Source organism: Dromiciops gliroides, chromosome 1 (assembly GCF_019393635.1).
Source record: "Dromiciops gliroides isolate mDroGli1 chromosome 1, mDroGli1.pri, whole genome shotgun sequence".
Classification (NCBI taxonomy): Eukaryota; Metazoa; Chordata; class Mammalia; order Microbiotheria; family Microbiotheriidae; genus Dromiciops; species Dromiciops gliroides.
Genome location: NC_057861.1, coordinates 234,929,264 through 234,946,038, shown reverse-complemented (window position 1 = coordinate 234,946,038; position 16,775 = coordinate 234,929,264). Strand labels below are relative to the sequence as shown.

Below are 16,775 nucleotides of genomic sequence, written 5' to 3'. Positions count from 1 at the left end.
GTAGTCATGGAATGGAAGTCTTTTCAGGGGTGGATCAAACAATGAGAGTTCTCAAAAAACATGTCTAAGGGAATTCAGAATCTTAGTTGTTATACATGAAAAATTATAATAAAAATGAAAACATTCTCTAAACCTTAATATTACTACAATCCCCATAAACTTAATATTACTACAGTAATTTTTATCTTTGTTTCATCACTTTTTGTATCATCTGCCTAATTATCCTCATGCCATTATGAGAAATTAAAATCTCTTTAATTGGTAACAGATGTCAAGGCCAAATTCAGCACTGTATTTATCATGACACCTGAGATAATTATGGGGGTTACCGTAAAATAACAGAGAAATGATGGGATATAAGCATTCCCACACTTGAGCAATATATACTGCCCCTGCAGTATGCCAGGCATAAAGTAGGTGGGTGGAATATATGTCCATGCCACTGAACATATTGGAGGAAACTGAGTCAGACTTAATCAGATGCATGGGATTGAGATGTCCATGGCATCAGGCATATAGGAGGGGGGCATAGAAGCCAGGTGTAGAATGAGATGGGTGGGATGAAAACTTCTAGCAAATCTGTACAATATTGTGTCAAAAGCCCTTCCCTGGGCCATACCTTGAATTCATGCATATCTCCCCTCATGTGACTGTTCAATGTCTGCTTTTGCACGTATTCCTCTTGTGATCAGATTGGCATCCTGGCCAAATGGCATCTGATAACTCAGAATGAAAGCAATTAATGTCTTAAATGATAAGTTCCCATAATCTCATATGGATTTTAAAATTGAGAATAATAATGATTGCAAAAAATGTGAATGTACCTTGACTCAGAATATAATATACAATTATGCAATAATTTCAAGTAATACCTTTTTTTAAACTAAGTATACAATTTTGTGAAAAATCGGAACATATACAAATACAAGTTAAAACACAACACAATCTTAAAGAAAACTTTTTTTTAAAAGAAAACTTTTACAAATGTTCCCCTCTTTTTTTGAATATGCTTATCAAAAATAATACTTCTAGAATCAATTTACACTTGCCATGGCAACCAATTTGCTAGGGAAATGCTTTATAGAGTTTGATCAAATAATCAGTTGAGAGAAAAAAAATAACAAAAACAACTCAGAATATGGGAGCACAATACTCCCAGAATTAACATTGTATTATGAAATCAAAATCATCTTGCATGGTTTTAAAATAGAGATAAAATAAATTCAACAAAATACACATGGAAGGATGAAAGACAGTGAAATTCAAACTAGGGAAATCTAAATGAATATGAACTTAACATTAATAAGAGTAGTACAAAACATAAATTTGATCACATGAATATAAAAAGCTTTTACAACTATTCTCCCTTTTTAAAAAAAACTTAAGTATAAAACACAATCCCAGGGCAGCTAGGTGGCACAGTGGATAGAGCACGGGCCCTGGAGTCAGGAGTACCTGAGTTCAGGTCTGGCCTCAGACACTTAACACTTACTAGCTGTGTGACCCTGGGCAAGTCACTTAACCCCAATTGCCTCACTAAAAAAACAAACAAAAAACCCCACAATCTCAAAAGCACGAAAATCTCTATGAAAGTAAACCCATATTGTTAATTTTAAAATGTAGATTTAATAGCACAGAAATCTTTATGTAACCTCTGAACTGACATTATTTCTCTGAGTGAAATTAGAACACTTTTGATTCCGATATCTAAAATCCCCAATACTCATATTAATACCTTGCTGTTTACTTCTACATTTCTGCAAAATATGTCTTCTTGAAATATGATGATGATTGTCATTTTTATTCAGCTTAAGTTTGTCTTCTTTAACCCCTCTATTTTCTCTGTTGGTCTTTTCATAAAATATAAATGCTTTATAAGGTTACTAATTAAAGACAAAAGCAGATTAACAAAATTATGAACAAAATGAGCATATCTGGGATTTAAAGGGTTTTCCAAGGTTGGTTTGGGAGAACCACAGTGGGTCGAGTCATAGCCAGGCTGAGGAAAGGCTGAGGCTTTACTGCTCAGGCAACTGAGTAGAAGCTGCAGATGCAGGTACAGAAAGCTGAGCATGCTCAAACTCAGGACCTGAGGAGGGTGGATTAGATCTCTGGATTTCTCTGGCAGGAGAATCAAAGGACTTGGCCATGGGAGGAGTAGGAGGTGCCCCCAGAGGAGGGGAAGGAATAGGGCAATTTGAATCAGGCTTGGTTTCGAACTCAGGCCTGGTTTCCCCTTCCTCCTTTGCTAGGGGAATAAAGGCTTCTTAGAGTTTGGGTCGCTGCCTCCAGGCATGCAAAATTAGAGCAGCACTTAGTGTTAGAATTTGGAAAAGCTGCAGGAGTCAGAGGTTTCTCTGAAAAGGCTTGGGTGGGAGAGGGAGGGATATTTATATTCCCTTGTGTGAGCACCTTGCTGGCTCTTCTAACAAAAATAAAAATAGAAAATCCAGAAAAACAAAGCATTAACATGATCTTGTCCCCCATTTGTCTGGTTAAACAGACTAAAATCAGAAACAGGGTACTTAAGGAGTTGAAAAAGCCCATTTGAAAATTTAAATAGAAAAAATCCGATACTTAGCAGTACTTTAAAATTTAAAGGGATAGGCTAGGGGAAATTTCTTACCCAACTGGAAGATCAGAAGATGGAGGTTCAGCTTTCTTCTTTGTGGTCAGCCATCTGTAAGGGGCTAAAATTCTATCTAGTCTGTCTAAAATATCTAATTAGTGGTAGCTGATAAATTATAAGCTTTAGCAAGAGTTTAGACTTTTAAGCATTTATTAAGGAGAATAAGAATTTGGTGAAGAGAGAGAAAGGCCTAGATTCATTTATCAAAGGGAGAGTGCATTTTAGCTCCACTCTCCATGAGAGTCCTCAGGAAAGAGGACTTCCTTCATCCCACAAGCCTCCTGTGAAACTGGCCACATCCCATTCACATGCACACACATCTCCACGCTAATTGGCTGGTAGCCTTGATTGACAGTACCCACGAGCCCTCAGACACTGCCTTCTCGTGGCACAGCTTTCCTACAGTAACTCTCCAGCAGGTGGCGTCATTCCAGTCGTTGCAAGGTCTTATAATCCTTATTGTATTTCCATTTGCAGGATGCTAATGAATGTTGGGTACAAATGATGCGAGTGCTACAACAAAAACTGGAAGCTTTAGAAGGTGATTCTGTTATGGAGGTAATTGAATTATAGTAGTAATTATCATCTTTTATTTGGTCTCTAATCTTTTTCCTCCAGAGGCTTTTGAACAAATTGTTTTGCATCCATTTTTATATTTGAATAGACATTCTTTTGTTTTTTTAACTTCTTGTTAAGAGTGCCATTCAAAATATATGCCCCATGTTTACTCACACCAGTTCTTGTTTTAAGCATTTTTCACATCTCTTTCCATTCCCATTTATGTGGTTCAGGCTTTCAATTTGATACCTATCTGGATTTCTAGTCTTTCCCAATACTATTCTCATACATTTATTGCTACAGGCATCTCCCTAAATCACAGTTCTAATCACATCACACCCTAGCTTTAAATTCTTCAGTGGCTTTTTGATGTATAAAAGTCCAAAATGATATTTAAGTTAACTGTAATTTTGGCCTATACCTGCAAATAGTTCCTATGCATGCTCTGTTCTGCAGCTAAGCTGCATACTTCCTTTGCCCATCCTGCCCTTTCTTACTTCCATTACTTTGCTTATTTATAGCTACAATTCACTAATTAGCTACAGTGCCTTTTTCCATGAGACCTTACCTCTCTTCCCTTTCCTTTTCCCTATTCCTATTGTCAAGGATTTCTCATAACACATTATATTATTCTAATTTGTAATATAATTATTTGCTACTTCCTTGTGCTCTCCTATTATAAGGACAGGACATTAAGGTCATTCATCTAAGACCAGCTCTCTTTACAAGTCCATTCCTCCAATATCTGCTTAATATGTTTGTTCAAGTTGGTGGAATTTTTAATGGGAAGTATTTTTTATCTATATTCAGAGTATAAGTTGAATCGATTCTTTGTTCTCATTTTTTTTGTATCAGTGCTTTTTCATGGGCAGTGTGCTTAGGATGCAGGCAAAAACATCCTGTAGGAAAATTACATTTAAAAATTAATATTTTTAAATGTGGTTGCATAGGGGGAAAGTGTACCTTAGCATACCATATGTAAAGTAAAATAGAATATATATATATTTGTTTGGTTATTCTTTTATTTGCAGACAGACAATGCATCATCAGCTGCAGCAGCCCAAGCACCTTCTAAAAAGAAAAGTTTAATTGATCAGTTCTTTGGTGTTGAGTTTGAAACTACGTATCCTTAAGAAAATTTATGCCAAGATTGATTTCAGAGATGGTGATTCACTAATACAGATCAGATGAAAGGTGCATATAATGAAGAAAATATTAATTAGGTTGAAGGCAGATTTAAAAAAATTGGTTTCTTTGCCTGAAAGGGATCACATTAATAGCATTTAGGAACTTGGAAAAAGACAAACATTTTAAGCATGTGAAGTTTTGGTAAAAGTCATTGAATAATAATATACCTTTGGATCATTTTACCAAAGATTTTGGTGAAAAATCTATTTTAGAATTATTATAAAATGATTTGGATCAAAGTAGGTGCTAAATTAAGAATGTCAATTTAGGAAAATACTTGGGGAAATAATCTAAACATTTGGGGGAGAATGGGTATTTTGTTTTGGTATTTCCATCACTTTCCCACTTAAAAACAAGTAAACAGAACTGCTTAATTTGGTGATTGCAGCAGCTAACAAGTGCATGTTCCTTTCTGTTTTTCTAATTAATTATTTTTTAAATTTTTTTGGTTGGGCAATGAGGGTTAAGTGACTTGCCCAAGGTCACACAGCTAGTAAGAGTCAAATGTCTGAGGCTGGATTTGAACTCAGGTACTCCTGAATCCAGGGCCAGTGCTCTATCCACTGGGCCACCTAGCTGCCCCATATTTGTTATTTTTTTAACAGAGAGGAAGGAAGGATGCATGCTTTAATTTTATTGAGACAGCTGGAGTAATAGAGAGAGGAGAGGAGAGAGTGTTGGCTTTTGGGAAGTTTAAGGTCTGCTTTTGCCCCCTACACTGGCTATGTTATAAACATTTTAGCAATTTTTATTCACATTATTATAAATTATGTAGGGAAATACTCTCTAGAATTTTGAAAGGATTGCTTTCTTCTTTTCCTGTATTATTATGTCTTAGGATCTAAGAGGAGAAGATATGTAATGATTAAGATGATAATAGGAGATTGAGCTATGAACTAGATTAAGAAAGGAACATTGGATATGAGACCTGAAATCTTGAATTTTAAAAGAATGGTGATATTCTATCTAATGCTGATAATATCAAGTTCAGTGATTTTACTTGTGTAGTGGAAAAACTGGATTTGAAGTCAGGCATAGATTCTTGTTTCCATTGTGTGAATAACTGGTTGTGTGAATAACTGGCTGTGTAAATAACTGGCTGTGTAACTAGGCAAGTCACTTACCCCTCCAGTGTTCTCACCTGGAGAGAAGACTCCTACCTCCTGGGGTTGTTGTGATGATTGAATCAAGTAGTGTCTGCAAGGTGCTTTGTAAACTGAAAAGGCGCATCAATGCCAATTTTTATTATTTGAGAATCTAACAGCCTAATTCAACTTGTAACCTATGGCATGAGCCTTAACTTGTTCCATAAAGCATGAAGTGTACAGAGGCTGAAGAAGAGGAAGCCACCAAAGGGAAAGAGAACCAGCTCCAGCTCAGCTGTTTTATCAATCAAGAAGTCAAGTATCTGTTTACAGGACTTAAGTTGGTAAGAAGAAAAATAGATCTTTGAGCAGTGACCATGGCAGGCTTCATCATACCTCTTAATTATGTAAAGAAAACATTCCACATACCTGCACATAATTTTCTGATAGTTAACCTGTCTTCTCTGCTTCTATCATAAAGTAGTCCTTAAATCAGTGCTGAGCAAAGGTTGGGACTCAATTTAGTTGGGTGAATGGAAGTAAAATAGATGGTATTTCCTCATGAACACTACTATAATTGTTGGTTGCATTCCTGATTGACTAAAAATGGTGAGAAATGAAGTATAAGGCATTAATTGGAGAGAACAGTCAAAAAATGAAGCATGGCAAAATGGGCACTAGCTTCAGACTGATTTTGTGGTTTCCTTTCTAAATTTTATATGTTAAGGAAAACAAGTCTGCTTGATAAATTTAAGTTATGCTAGATTAGTGATGATAGGTAGACTACAAGAATGATGGTCTTAAATCAGATTTAGTAGATATACTTTGATTTATTAAGATGTTTTTGAAAAGTTGGTTGATATACTTTTATTTGGTGAATATAATCACTCATTGGCATCATAATTTCAGAGTTGCTATCTCCGATTTGTGATTTCTTCATTTTTAGCAATGATTTCCTAAAGATTTGGTTTTTCTACCTGTTAGCCTCTATAGAGTGACCACTTAGTATTTGTAGGTACTTCAGTTAAAGCAATTTCATTTGTATCATGGATAATAATCCTCTAGTTCATTTGTTATTTAACTTTGGCCTTTCATATGGTATTTTCTTACAATAGAACATATGTGTATCAGCTATTTTTTTGTTTGGGGAGAAAAAAATTCCTACATCTATAAAGCATTGTCAGAACAACAACCATCTTCATTCTTTAGAATACCTTTTCAGTCTTATGTTCTTTTTTATAGAGACTTCAGGAAGAAATCACCAAGCAGTCTCCAACATTGCAAAGAAATGCTTTGTACATAAAATCTGTGAGTATAGTGGATTTAGCTTTTGAAAGTTTTGCAATTTTATAATGTTGACAATTTCCAAAATAAGTGATACTCTGTTTGGGTAAATCTTTCTCACCATTAAGGAGTCAACAACTTGTTCTTTTAAAAAAGTTGTTTACTCGTTAATGGTGAGAAAGATTTAGGATGTAGGTGTGACTAATTCAGTCTTTTGAGATTTAATGCTGTTTCTCCTTTTTCCTCAGTCCAAGATTAGCCGACTGCCTGCTTACCTTACTATTCAGATGGTTCGATTTTTTTACAAAGAGAAGGAATCTGTGAATGCCAAAGTTCTTAAGGTTAGCTGATATAATAAATTATTTATATTCCTTTATATTGCTAAGACCAACATATTTGGGGGAACAAGAGGGTAAAGAACCGCTAAAGACCTTTCACCTAAGGGAGCAGTTTCTTTTGTCTTCCAATTCAGAATCCTCAGAACAATTCACCTAGAGATAGTAACCTCTTTGCAGATGCAAAGAGTTGACAAGTTGAAAGGGGGGGAGGGGGATAAGGGTGTGTGTGTGTGTGTGTGTGTGTGTGTGTGTGTGTGTGTGTGTGTAGACATACACACACACATACATACATATATATATATATATATATATATATATATATATATATATATATACACCCATATCCCACCTACCCTTTTGCTGCCCTGGTCATTCAGCTGTTTTTCATTTTTTTGGAGCCCCTGATGTTGATGCCACAGTGGAATTGGGGAAGAGACCCTGTTTATAATGCCAAGAGCAATGTGTTCCTGGAATAATGAATTGGATGGAACTCAATACATTTTCCCATAGAACCAGTGTTATATTTACTGGCTTTGTCTCATTCAGAGTACTCTTAGAGCTCTATTTTTTAAGTGTGTGATCATCAAAGCCTTCATAAAAAAGTGCCCTACTTCAATGCCTGCTCTTGGTTTGGAGGTGACCTTGGGTTTGTGTGTCTAGTCTAAGGACCCAACTAGCTGTGTTTAAGACACTCATCACCAATTTGCCTATATGGTAATTGTCGATACTGATTTTTTAAAAACATCACATCTCCTGAAGACCATCTACAAGAGGGGTTATGATCTGTATTGGTGAATGGTGTAGTCACCAAAACAAAACCACACATTATTGAACTATGGGTCAAATAGGCTTCTGTGAGCTGATGGAAGGGCCTAATTCCATGAATAATATTGTTTGAATAATTGAATGTTAGGGGAGCAGCTAGGTGGTGCAGTGGACAAAGCACCGGCCCTGGATTCAGGAGGACCTGAGTTCAAATCTGGCCTCAGACGCTTGACACTTACTAGCTGTGTGACCCTGGGCAAGTCTCTTAACCCTCTTGCGCGCGGGCCTGCCCCCCCCCCAAAGAAAGAAAGAATAATTGAATGTTTTTGTGGGAAATAGCAAGCCCAATTTATTTTAAAATGGGGGTAATCTATGCTGATAACCCATTTTCTGGAACATAGCTTTTGTCTTAAAGAATTTCAGGCATGTTTAGAATACTGATTCTCTTACTTATAACGTCTTGGTAGTTTAGATTGAGTGCATAAAATATAAACTGTTGAAAATTCCTTATTTAAGCAGGGCAGAACCTAAATACCACTTTCACTAACCCTGAGACAGTAAAATTCCAAAGCCAGAAAAGAATTATCTTCCCAATCATTTGTTCTTATTTTGGTACTTTTCCCCAAATGATTTTCATATTAGGTTTATATTCTATTTAAGCTCTCAAAAGTATGAATTTGAAAAATTGTCAAAGGTGAGCTCATTTTTCAAAATTTCTTCCCCTTTAAATCTTTTTTTTTTTTTAAGTGAGGCAATTGGGGTTAAGTGACTTGCCCAGGGTCACACAGCTAGTAAGTGTTAAGTGTCTGAGGTCGGATTTGAACTCAGGTACTCCTGACTCCAGGGCCGGTGCTCTATCCACTGCGCCACCTAGCTGCCCCTCCCCTTTAAATCTTGTAAAAGGTATTTCCATTGATTTTTTCCAACAATTTTTACAGTATCCACTCTGCATCCCCCCTTCCCCCCTTTTCTGTTTTTATACATAGGATGTTAAATTTCCTCTTATGTTGGATGTATATGAATTATGTACACCAGAACTTCAAGAAAAAATGGTCTCTTTTCGGTCGAAATTCAAGGATCTAGAAGACAAAAAAGTAAATCAACAGCCAAAGACGGTAAGTTTATTTTGACAATTTTTCAATCTTTCTTTAATATTTACAGTTCAGGGCCAGCATCCAGTGGTTACCTTTAAATGACACTAGGCAGAATCTAACCTTAACTTACAAATCGAATATGCTTACATAGTCTCCACTGGTAAATATATCTGACATTATAGGCCTTTAAAGGTTGTTTTTTTTTACATTCTTAAAATAAGAGCCAAGGACTATGAATCTGCTACTTGATCATGAGGCATACTCCATTCCGTCTAAGTGTGTTTTTTTAATTCCCATACTCTCTTCGGTTTATAATTTCTGTCTCCTTTCTTCTGAGGTTCTCAAAGCACTTCATAGAAACTCACTTAGTCCTTTCAACATGCCTGTAAAATAGGTATGTTGTGTTGTTTTTTCCTTATACACTATAGGATTCTCCCCACTTTACAGATGGGAATGAAGGCAGAGAAAGTTAGGGCCACTGAGCCTCATCTGCTGGAATGTCCTATCGCTGAAATCAGAGTTTTGTGAGACTTATGGATTCTAAAGTGGCCTTTTTTTCTTGCTATATCTGTATTTGTATAGATATCTCTATATGTTGTAATTTTGTAGGTTTTATATGATGAAAATATACTTAAACCTAAGGCTTTTAAAGGCAGTATCATATACCAACTAAACTAAATCAGATTGTGTAGAATTTTTTTCCTTGGGATATAAAAGACTATTGCGTAGACATCTCCTGAAGTGTCTTAACCCCAGCTAGTTTTGAAGAAAACTAGAAATAGTCTTAAACTGCACTTTGGCTGTCAGGGCTTTGCTTTTGTGTTTCTCTCAGTTACTGACTAATTTAGGAGTTTAAGGACATATTCTTCACCTCTGTCCTCACTTGCCTACAAGTAAATACATGGTGCCTTGTTCAGGGTAATAAATATATGGTACATTTTGGTTTCCTACTTCCAACCAGTGGCCATTCCTATGAAATAACATTTTAAGTGCTTTGAGTTCTTGGACAAAAGGCATGAGAGAAGTCTCTCTAGTACATCTGGTAGATCTGTTTCCATTATTAAGGCAACCTTATTTTACTGCTTAAAGCTGAACTTAGGTTTTCACAGACTCAGTTTGAGACGGGAAGATTATATCTTGATTTGTACTGTGTAAAAAAACTACCCAATTCCATCTTCAGAACTACTAATGGTTTATTTTCCCATTCACCTAGGTGGTTTATTGCTACATAAAACAGTATTCTCCCATTCTAAACCACTGGTTCTTTTTTTGTTTTTTTTTAAGTACAAGAGGTTTATACTTGGTATTTGAAAATATTAACTTTGGTAATTTATGATTCAGAATTACAGAAATATCTTTTTCTTTACAGTCTAGCAAAAGTGGTGGTGCACAGAAAGAAGTTAAATATGAGCCATTTTCTTTTCCTGATGGTAAGGAAAACTTTTTCCCCTTGTTTCTGTCAGCGCTGTATTTGCAAACAAAAATACTTGTGGTGGTCAGCTACCTAGACTAATGTTACTTTTTTGCTTATTACTTCCCAGCATGGATTCTGCATTGTAGTTAAGCAAGTCTCTTAACTTCTCCCCCCAACCTCCTATTATGCTTAATTCCCACCGTTGTTGACATGAACTAAGAGGAGGGGATATCTCCTTACCCTTTCAGCACTTTTTGTGTCTCTCAAATAAATGCACTTTTGTGTTATTGTTTGTTAGTATTGCTAAGTAGGTAGTTAAATGTTGCAGTGACTAGAGCCCAGGACTTAAATTCAGGAAGATTTCAGTTCCATATCCTGTCTCAGACACTTAGCTGTGTGACCCTGGGCAAGATTCTTGACCTCTCTCAACTTTAGTTACCTCTTCTGCAAAATGTGAATATTGGCATGCATCTCACAGGGTTCTTGTATCAGATGAGTGCTTGGCAAATCTTGAAGTGTTATATAAATGTTAGCTATTACTATTATTTATAGTTATCTTTATGTTAGTTCCCTACCACACTATGAACTCCACAAGAGAAGAACTCATTCATTCTTAAACTTTGTATTCCCCCCCCTCCCAGTGTCTAGCACAGTTTACATTGTAAAGCCTTTAATTTAGCAGACATTAAATTTTAATTTTTGTTGGGCAGTTCCTGTCTTTTACTTCAAGACCTCTTTCTAGGGACAGCTAGGTGGCGCAGTGGGTAAAGCACCAGCCCTGGATTCAAGAGGATCTGAGTTCAAATGTGACCTCAGACGCTTGACACTTACTAGCTGTGTGACCCTGGGCAAGTCACTTAACCCCCATTGCCCACACACACACAAAAGACCTCTTTCTTCTATGGTTAATTTGATACCACAAGGCCCTCTTCCATTTTGGTGGTCTAGACATGTAGGCCATGAGTTCCATATGATTTTTAATACTCCCCAAGTATTACCTAAACCAGATTATATAATTGGGAAGTTTGTAACAAAACATATTAATAAAAAAAGAAATGGGTATGGTTTTTTCTGAGTCAGGTATGTGGACTCTTTGGGTATTCCTCTGTATAGTTTAGTGGCCCCTGTTTGTATTTGAGATGAACACCGCTGGCCTATACTTAACTTTATAATTATGTGCTCAGTTTTCTGTTGCTTTGCATCAAAATGCTTATGATGATGATGGTGGTGATGATAGCTAACATCTAGCACTCATTATGGGCCAGGCTCTGTGCTAAGTGCTTTACAATTACTGTCTCACAACAACTCTAGGAGGTAGATGCTATCATTAACTCCATTTTACAGGTAAGAAAACTGAGGCAGAGAGAAGTTGAGTGACTTGCCAAGGCTCACACAGTTTGAGACTGGATCTTAACTTACATCTTCCTATCTGAAGGCCCAGTGCTTGCTGCCACCTTGCTCCATATATTTATTTACTTTCTCATCTATATGGATGTACTTTGCATTCTTTTCTTTTCCTTAGATATTGGCTCTAATAACTGTGGTTATTATGACTTACAAGCAGTGCTAACACATCAGGGAAGGTCTAGTTCTTCGGGCCATTACGTATCATGGGTGAAAAGGAAACAAGGTAAAATATTCCATTTTTTAAAATCATAAACTATTTTGTTAGAATCTATTAGTGTCCATTGTAAGGGCTTTTAGATTTCTGGTTGTAATTTTACCTCTTCTCTCTCTTTTGTTATTTAGATGAATGGATTAAGTTTGATGATGATAAGGTCAGCATCGTTACACCAGAAGATATCTTGCGGTTATCTGGTGGTGGAGATTGGCACATAGCTTATGTTCTATTATATGGGCCTCGCAGAGTTGAAGTAATTGAAGAAGAAACTTCACAATAATCTTCATCTTAGCTATCTCTGACTAGGTGTGGAATAAATGTTGTTCGTTGATCATTTCTAAACCCCAGAGCTTTAGAAGAAATTTTAGGTGGTTCTATGTGGTTTCCCCTCATGTGGAGCCAAGAGGGTGAAATCAGACTTGAAATTTTGTTCCATGTATTAACAAATAAAACTAAAAACAGGATACACAGAAAAGAGTTTATCTGTGGACTCTGCTGCCCCTGTACAAAAGTAGCAAGCAGGAAGACTTTTTTTTTTTAAAGGCTTATTTCTTGTGTAATTTTTAAAAAAAAATTTCTAAATGGAAATGCCTTTCAACCACTACCTTCTGTCCTGGTGTTTAATTTCTCTTTCTGCCTTTTTCTGGCCCAAGATTCAGCAATCAAATATTTATTGCACACCTATTATTCCATCATTTGTTGTTATTCTTGCATGGTTCAAACCACCATTCAATAGCTGCCCATCCTTTTGCCTTATCTAACAAAGTTTTGCCAGAAGGTGGAAGGGAGAATGTTGCCCTTGTTGTGTAACTCAGTGCTGCTGCCCATAGCCCATGGAAACATGGCTACAATCAAGTATTTGTCCAGCCTGACCTGCTGACTCAGTCTGTTCTGTTGCTGGCATTTCATGACTTCAAAATAAATTGTGATCAATAACAGTACATTTGACTGTAGTTTTTTGTTGTCTTTATAGTGTGGCTATACATTGTCCTGTTGCTGTTCATCATTTATTAAGTTCTTAAACGATGTTATTGTTTATTTTCCCAAGAAGATCTCTTAATAGAAAAAGGGTTTTCTGTGAGTAATCATTTTTCAGAACATTTGACTGTTTGCCCCATATACATCCTGATTGAATTGTTTAAAAAGAAAAAAAAAATTAGAAATATTTCCACAGAAGTTGACTACAAATAACTATGAGGATCTGGGTTTGTTTCTTGGTTGAGCTAAAAAAAATTAGGCCATAAACATGTTTCTTTTTTTTATCTGAGGCAATTAGGGTTAAGAGACTTGGCCAGGATCACACAGCTAGTAAGTGTCAGGTGTCTGAGGTCACATTTGAACTCAGGTCCTCCTGAATCCAGGGCTGGTACTCTAGCTACTGTGCTACCTAGCTGCCCCCCATTGTGGTGAGTAAAAGTATATGTGTTTGCCTTATTTCTGTCCCAAGTTTAGGGAAAATTAGTTGGGGTTTCTAATATTTGTTACTTATAAATTAGAAGTTTTAGCACCAATTTTTGGGCATTAAGCATTTATTAAAGCATACCAAATATTAGTCAAGAGAGAACACTTGGCTCAGGAAGTTAAGAAGCCACAACGAGCCTGTCTGCATGTGTGAGCTTCCTCTGGGTCCAGAGGAGAGGCCGCCCCCCCTTCCACACTGCTCAAAGCTAATTGGCCAGCATCACACTGGACTTGAGGACATGGTCCATGTGCTGAGGTCAGGGTTCAGGCTCTCAGGTAGGTGTGTGTGGTTTCAATCAAGTCACCTTTAAACAAATTAATCAGCCTTTGGGTGTCCCAAAATCCATTATTTTCTCACACCATAAATATGTTTCTTAAACTTGTCATGGCAATGATGTCTGAGATAGTGTTTCATTTTATCTTCCATTTCACTTAAGTTTCTTTAGTGAAACCGATTTCGTATAGTATTTTTTTCATTTCCATTTATCTCTTACCTTGATTAGTCTCAACAAAATATGTGATGTTATTCACAAGCTACTTTTCCCCCAAAAGATATTCCCATATTAGGTCTATCCATAACTATACTGGGACAATCCTCTAGCCCCAATGGAAGGTGTGAAATATTTTTGAATTGACTAGGGCTAATTTTGGGGGGCTAAACTATGGATGACTAAACTGGGGACTTTTGACTATTTGGCTATCTGACTTCATTTAATTTAATATGGGCCATTTATAAAGTTCCACCACACTGCTCAACTCCCAAATTGATAAGCACAGGATTAAGAAGCCTCTTAACCAAATAATCAAAGCAGAGTTTATTTATGAGATACTGTTGAAAATTAAGAATACAGGGAAATAAAATGTACAACCTGATTGCTTTCCTGCAGTCTCTTTCCCACCTGCTGCGCTTCGAACTTCTTGAATACAATAAAGGCCTTAGCCACCTCCGGCCTCAGGGCACATTACACTTTCCCTGATTTGTATTAAGGCCTGTAACCTTGTCAGCCCCGTCTCTCCCCGAGCTCCCCTCTAGTCAGCCCCTCCTCAATCTTGTCTATCTAGTCTGTCCTCCCTCCTTTTTTTTCTGTCTAACTCCCAGGTCTATATATACCTTTTCTTCTCTCCACTCAAATCTCGGGGCTTCCTTCGCCCCCACAGACCAAACTAATCTGCCAGCCAGAGCTGCGGCTGGTGGGGAGGTGGGGTGTGCTCTTGAGCCTCATGCCTCAGCACAGGCTATCCTTCAGATAGCTCCGCTCAGGTCGGAGGGAGCTGGGGGCTTTTTTTTTTCCCCAGCTGTCTGACCTGGCGTCTTGTATAGCCCACGGGGCTTTTTCTGCTCAGCTGAAGCTGAGGAGGAGGGGGAGAGACCCTGAGGGCCTAAGGCTTTCTAATCTCAGCCTAAAGGTAGGGTCCCCAAATCAAAATAAATTTCCACAAAGGTATCTCCCTTAGTGGATTCAAGTGGGTAGTGAGGGATTTACTTAGCAGCAGCCCTGAGGACTTTGTATTTATCCAGGACACCTGCTAATAACTTGCATTCTCTAATGCAAACCAGGGACTTTATAGTAGGAATCTGCAGAGGAGAAAGGAGGATGAGGATTCTAGCATCTCTCTTTATTCCTCAGTCAGTCATAATGACGATATGAATAAAATCTTCTAGGGCAGCTAGGTGGCACAGTGGATAAAGCACTGACCCTGGATTCAGGAGGACCTGAGTTCAAGTCCGACCTCAGACACTTGATACCCAGGGTCACACAGCTAGTAAGTAAGTCATTTAACCCTCATTGCCCTGCGCCCCCCACCCCCCAAAAATCTTCTCTAAGTTGTAACAAAAGTTCCTGCAATCAACCCTATTCCACACAATCCTTTCTCTGTTTTATGTAGTTCATGTTACCAAAGTACCCTGAAGGCTAGAACAATCTCGAATACCTCTGGTTCTTTTGTGTTGAAGCTCATTTAAAGTTCATGTGATGACGACTACTGAGTTGGAGACGGACATAGGAGGATTGAAAAAAAATCACCTCACCTCAAGACATATTAAATATAACCAAATCGTAATGCTGCTGGAGTAAAGAGCAAGAAAAGATTTAGCAAAATCTTGTCTAATGTTCTCATTTTGCAGGTGGAAACTGAGAACTTAAGTGACTTGGCTAAGGTCACAGTAGCAGAGCAGGGATTAGAAGCATTTCCTGGCAGAGTTAGGAAGGATCATCTGGAAAATTACCAAATTACTAGCAGTGCCTCTATATGGGCATTCAGATGTTACCTAACTGATGGAGCTTCCTACTTCAATTGCCCTCAACATGAGCATTGTTTTGGGAACTGTGCTGAAAGAGCTAGTTAAGAGGAACTAAATTGAAGTGTGTTTCATAGAATAACCCGAGTAGCACTTTCTAGTGAGGACAGTCACTGAAGAAACCAGTGTAACCTGTACTGCACAGGAGTCCAGATTCTATGGTGTAAATATTCCATGGTATTTATTATGGGAGTCCTAGTTAATGTACATTAAAAGAATCTCAACCTTTACGTAGGATACACTGCCTGGCAGTTCTAGATTTTGTATTTTACCACTGAAAATCAATCTTACAGGTTTCTATAACCTATGAAAAATACTGTATTTATACATTCAACTATGGCTACTTCCATGCATCACGATGTCACATTAGTTCTCTTCACCCTTCACCGTTAGAGGTTTATAAAATTGTTTCCTCAGATATTTGCATGTATCCTTTGTAGGTATGATTATCCAGTTAACAGATAATTATAATTATGCTAATTACAATTTTCCCATTTTGGGGGAAATTAAGATTAACACTGGACATTGTTTTGTTGTCAGTAAAGCACTAACCAACTGTACACAAATGTTATAAAAAATGTTTATTGTTTACCAAAACAAGTGGATCTCTTTATCAAATGCTGCTTGGTAACAAAATCTTATCACAGTTTTAATTAAAAAAATATAATAAGAAATAAGTTAACTACTTGTTTCAGTGTCACTAGTTAGACTTTCTGCAAGGTCGCTTAATCCAGATTTATTTAATGCATTAATGAGATTCTCAGGTGTTGCATGTATTCCTTCTTGATCCTGCCATGCAACCAGCAACTGCTTAGCTCTCATCTTCACATCCTCACTGTCAGACTCAATTTGTCTTATATCAGTGTCTTTCATTTCTAAGTATGGAGCCAGTATTTTCCACTGTTCTCCCAGCTTGGTAGCAAACAGCTCTATTTGGTCCCCTGTTACAGGTTTGTCAAGCCGAACATCAGGACCTAAAAAAAAGAAAAGAGGAAAGTTAGAATATTGTGTTAACAGAATACTGTGTGTTTTTCAAGAG

The 16,775-nt window shown here is 37.2% G+C and overlaps 2 protein-coding genes across 4 annotated transcripts in view; one reads left to right on the top strand and one right to left on the bottom strand.

The window, feature by feature from the left end:
* The window catches only part of USP14 (ubiquitin specific peptidase 14), a 38,065-nt gene extending 25,146 nt beyond the window's left edge, over nt 1–12,919 (top strand). For both annotated transcript variants that reach the window (XM_043977001.1, XM_043977002.1), the window contains exons 8-16: nt 3,107–3,187; nt 4,219–4,310; nt 5,690–5,804; nt 6,703–6,768; nt 6,993–7,085; nt 8,834–8,962; nt 10,311–10,371; nt 11,878–11,985; nt 12,105–12,919. In XM_043977001.1, the coding sequence (XP_043832936.1) occupies nt 3,107–3,187; nt 4,219–4,310; nt 5,690–5,804; nt 6,703–6,768; nt 6,993–7,085; nt 8,834–8,962; nt 10,311–10,371; nt 11,878–11,985; nt 12,105–12,256 (897 nt within the window). In that variant the 3' untranslated portion in view covers nt 12,257–12,919. The remainder of the gene's footprint in view (nt 1–3,106; nt 3,188–4,218; nt 4,311–5,689; nt 5,805–6,702; nt 6,769–6,992; nt 7,086–8,833; nt 8,963–10,310; nt 10,372–11,877; nt 11,986–12,104) is intronic.
* A 3,383-nt stretch (nt 12,920–16,302) lies between these two features.
* The window catches only part of THOC1 (THO complex 1), a 68,398-nt gene continuing 67,925 nt past the window's right edge, over nt 16,303–16,775 (bottom strand). For both annotated transcript variants that reach the window (XM_043978449.1, XM_043978450.1), the window contains exon 21: nt 16,303–16,710. In XM_043978449.1, coding sequence (XP_043834384.1) covers nt 16,415–16,710 — 296 coding nt within the window. In that variant the 3' untranslated portion in view covers nt 16,303–16,414. The remainder of the gene's footprint in view (nt 16,711–16,775) is intronic.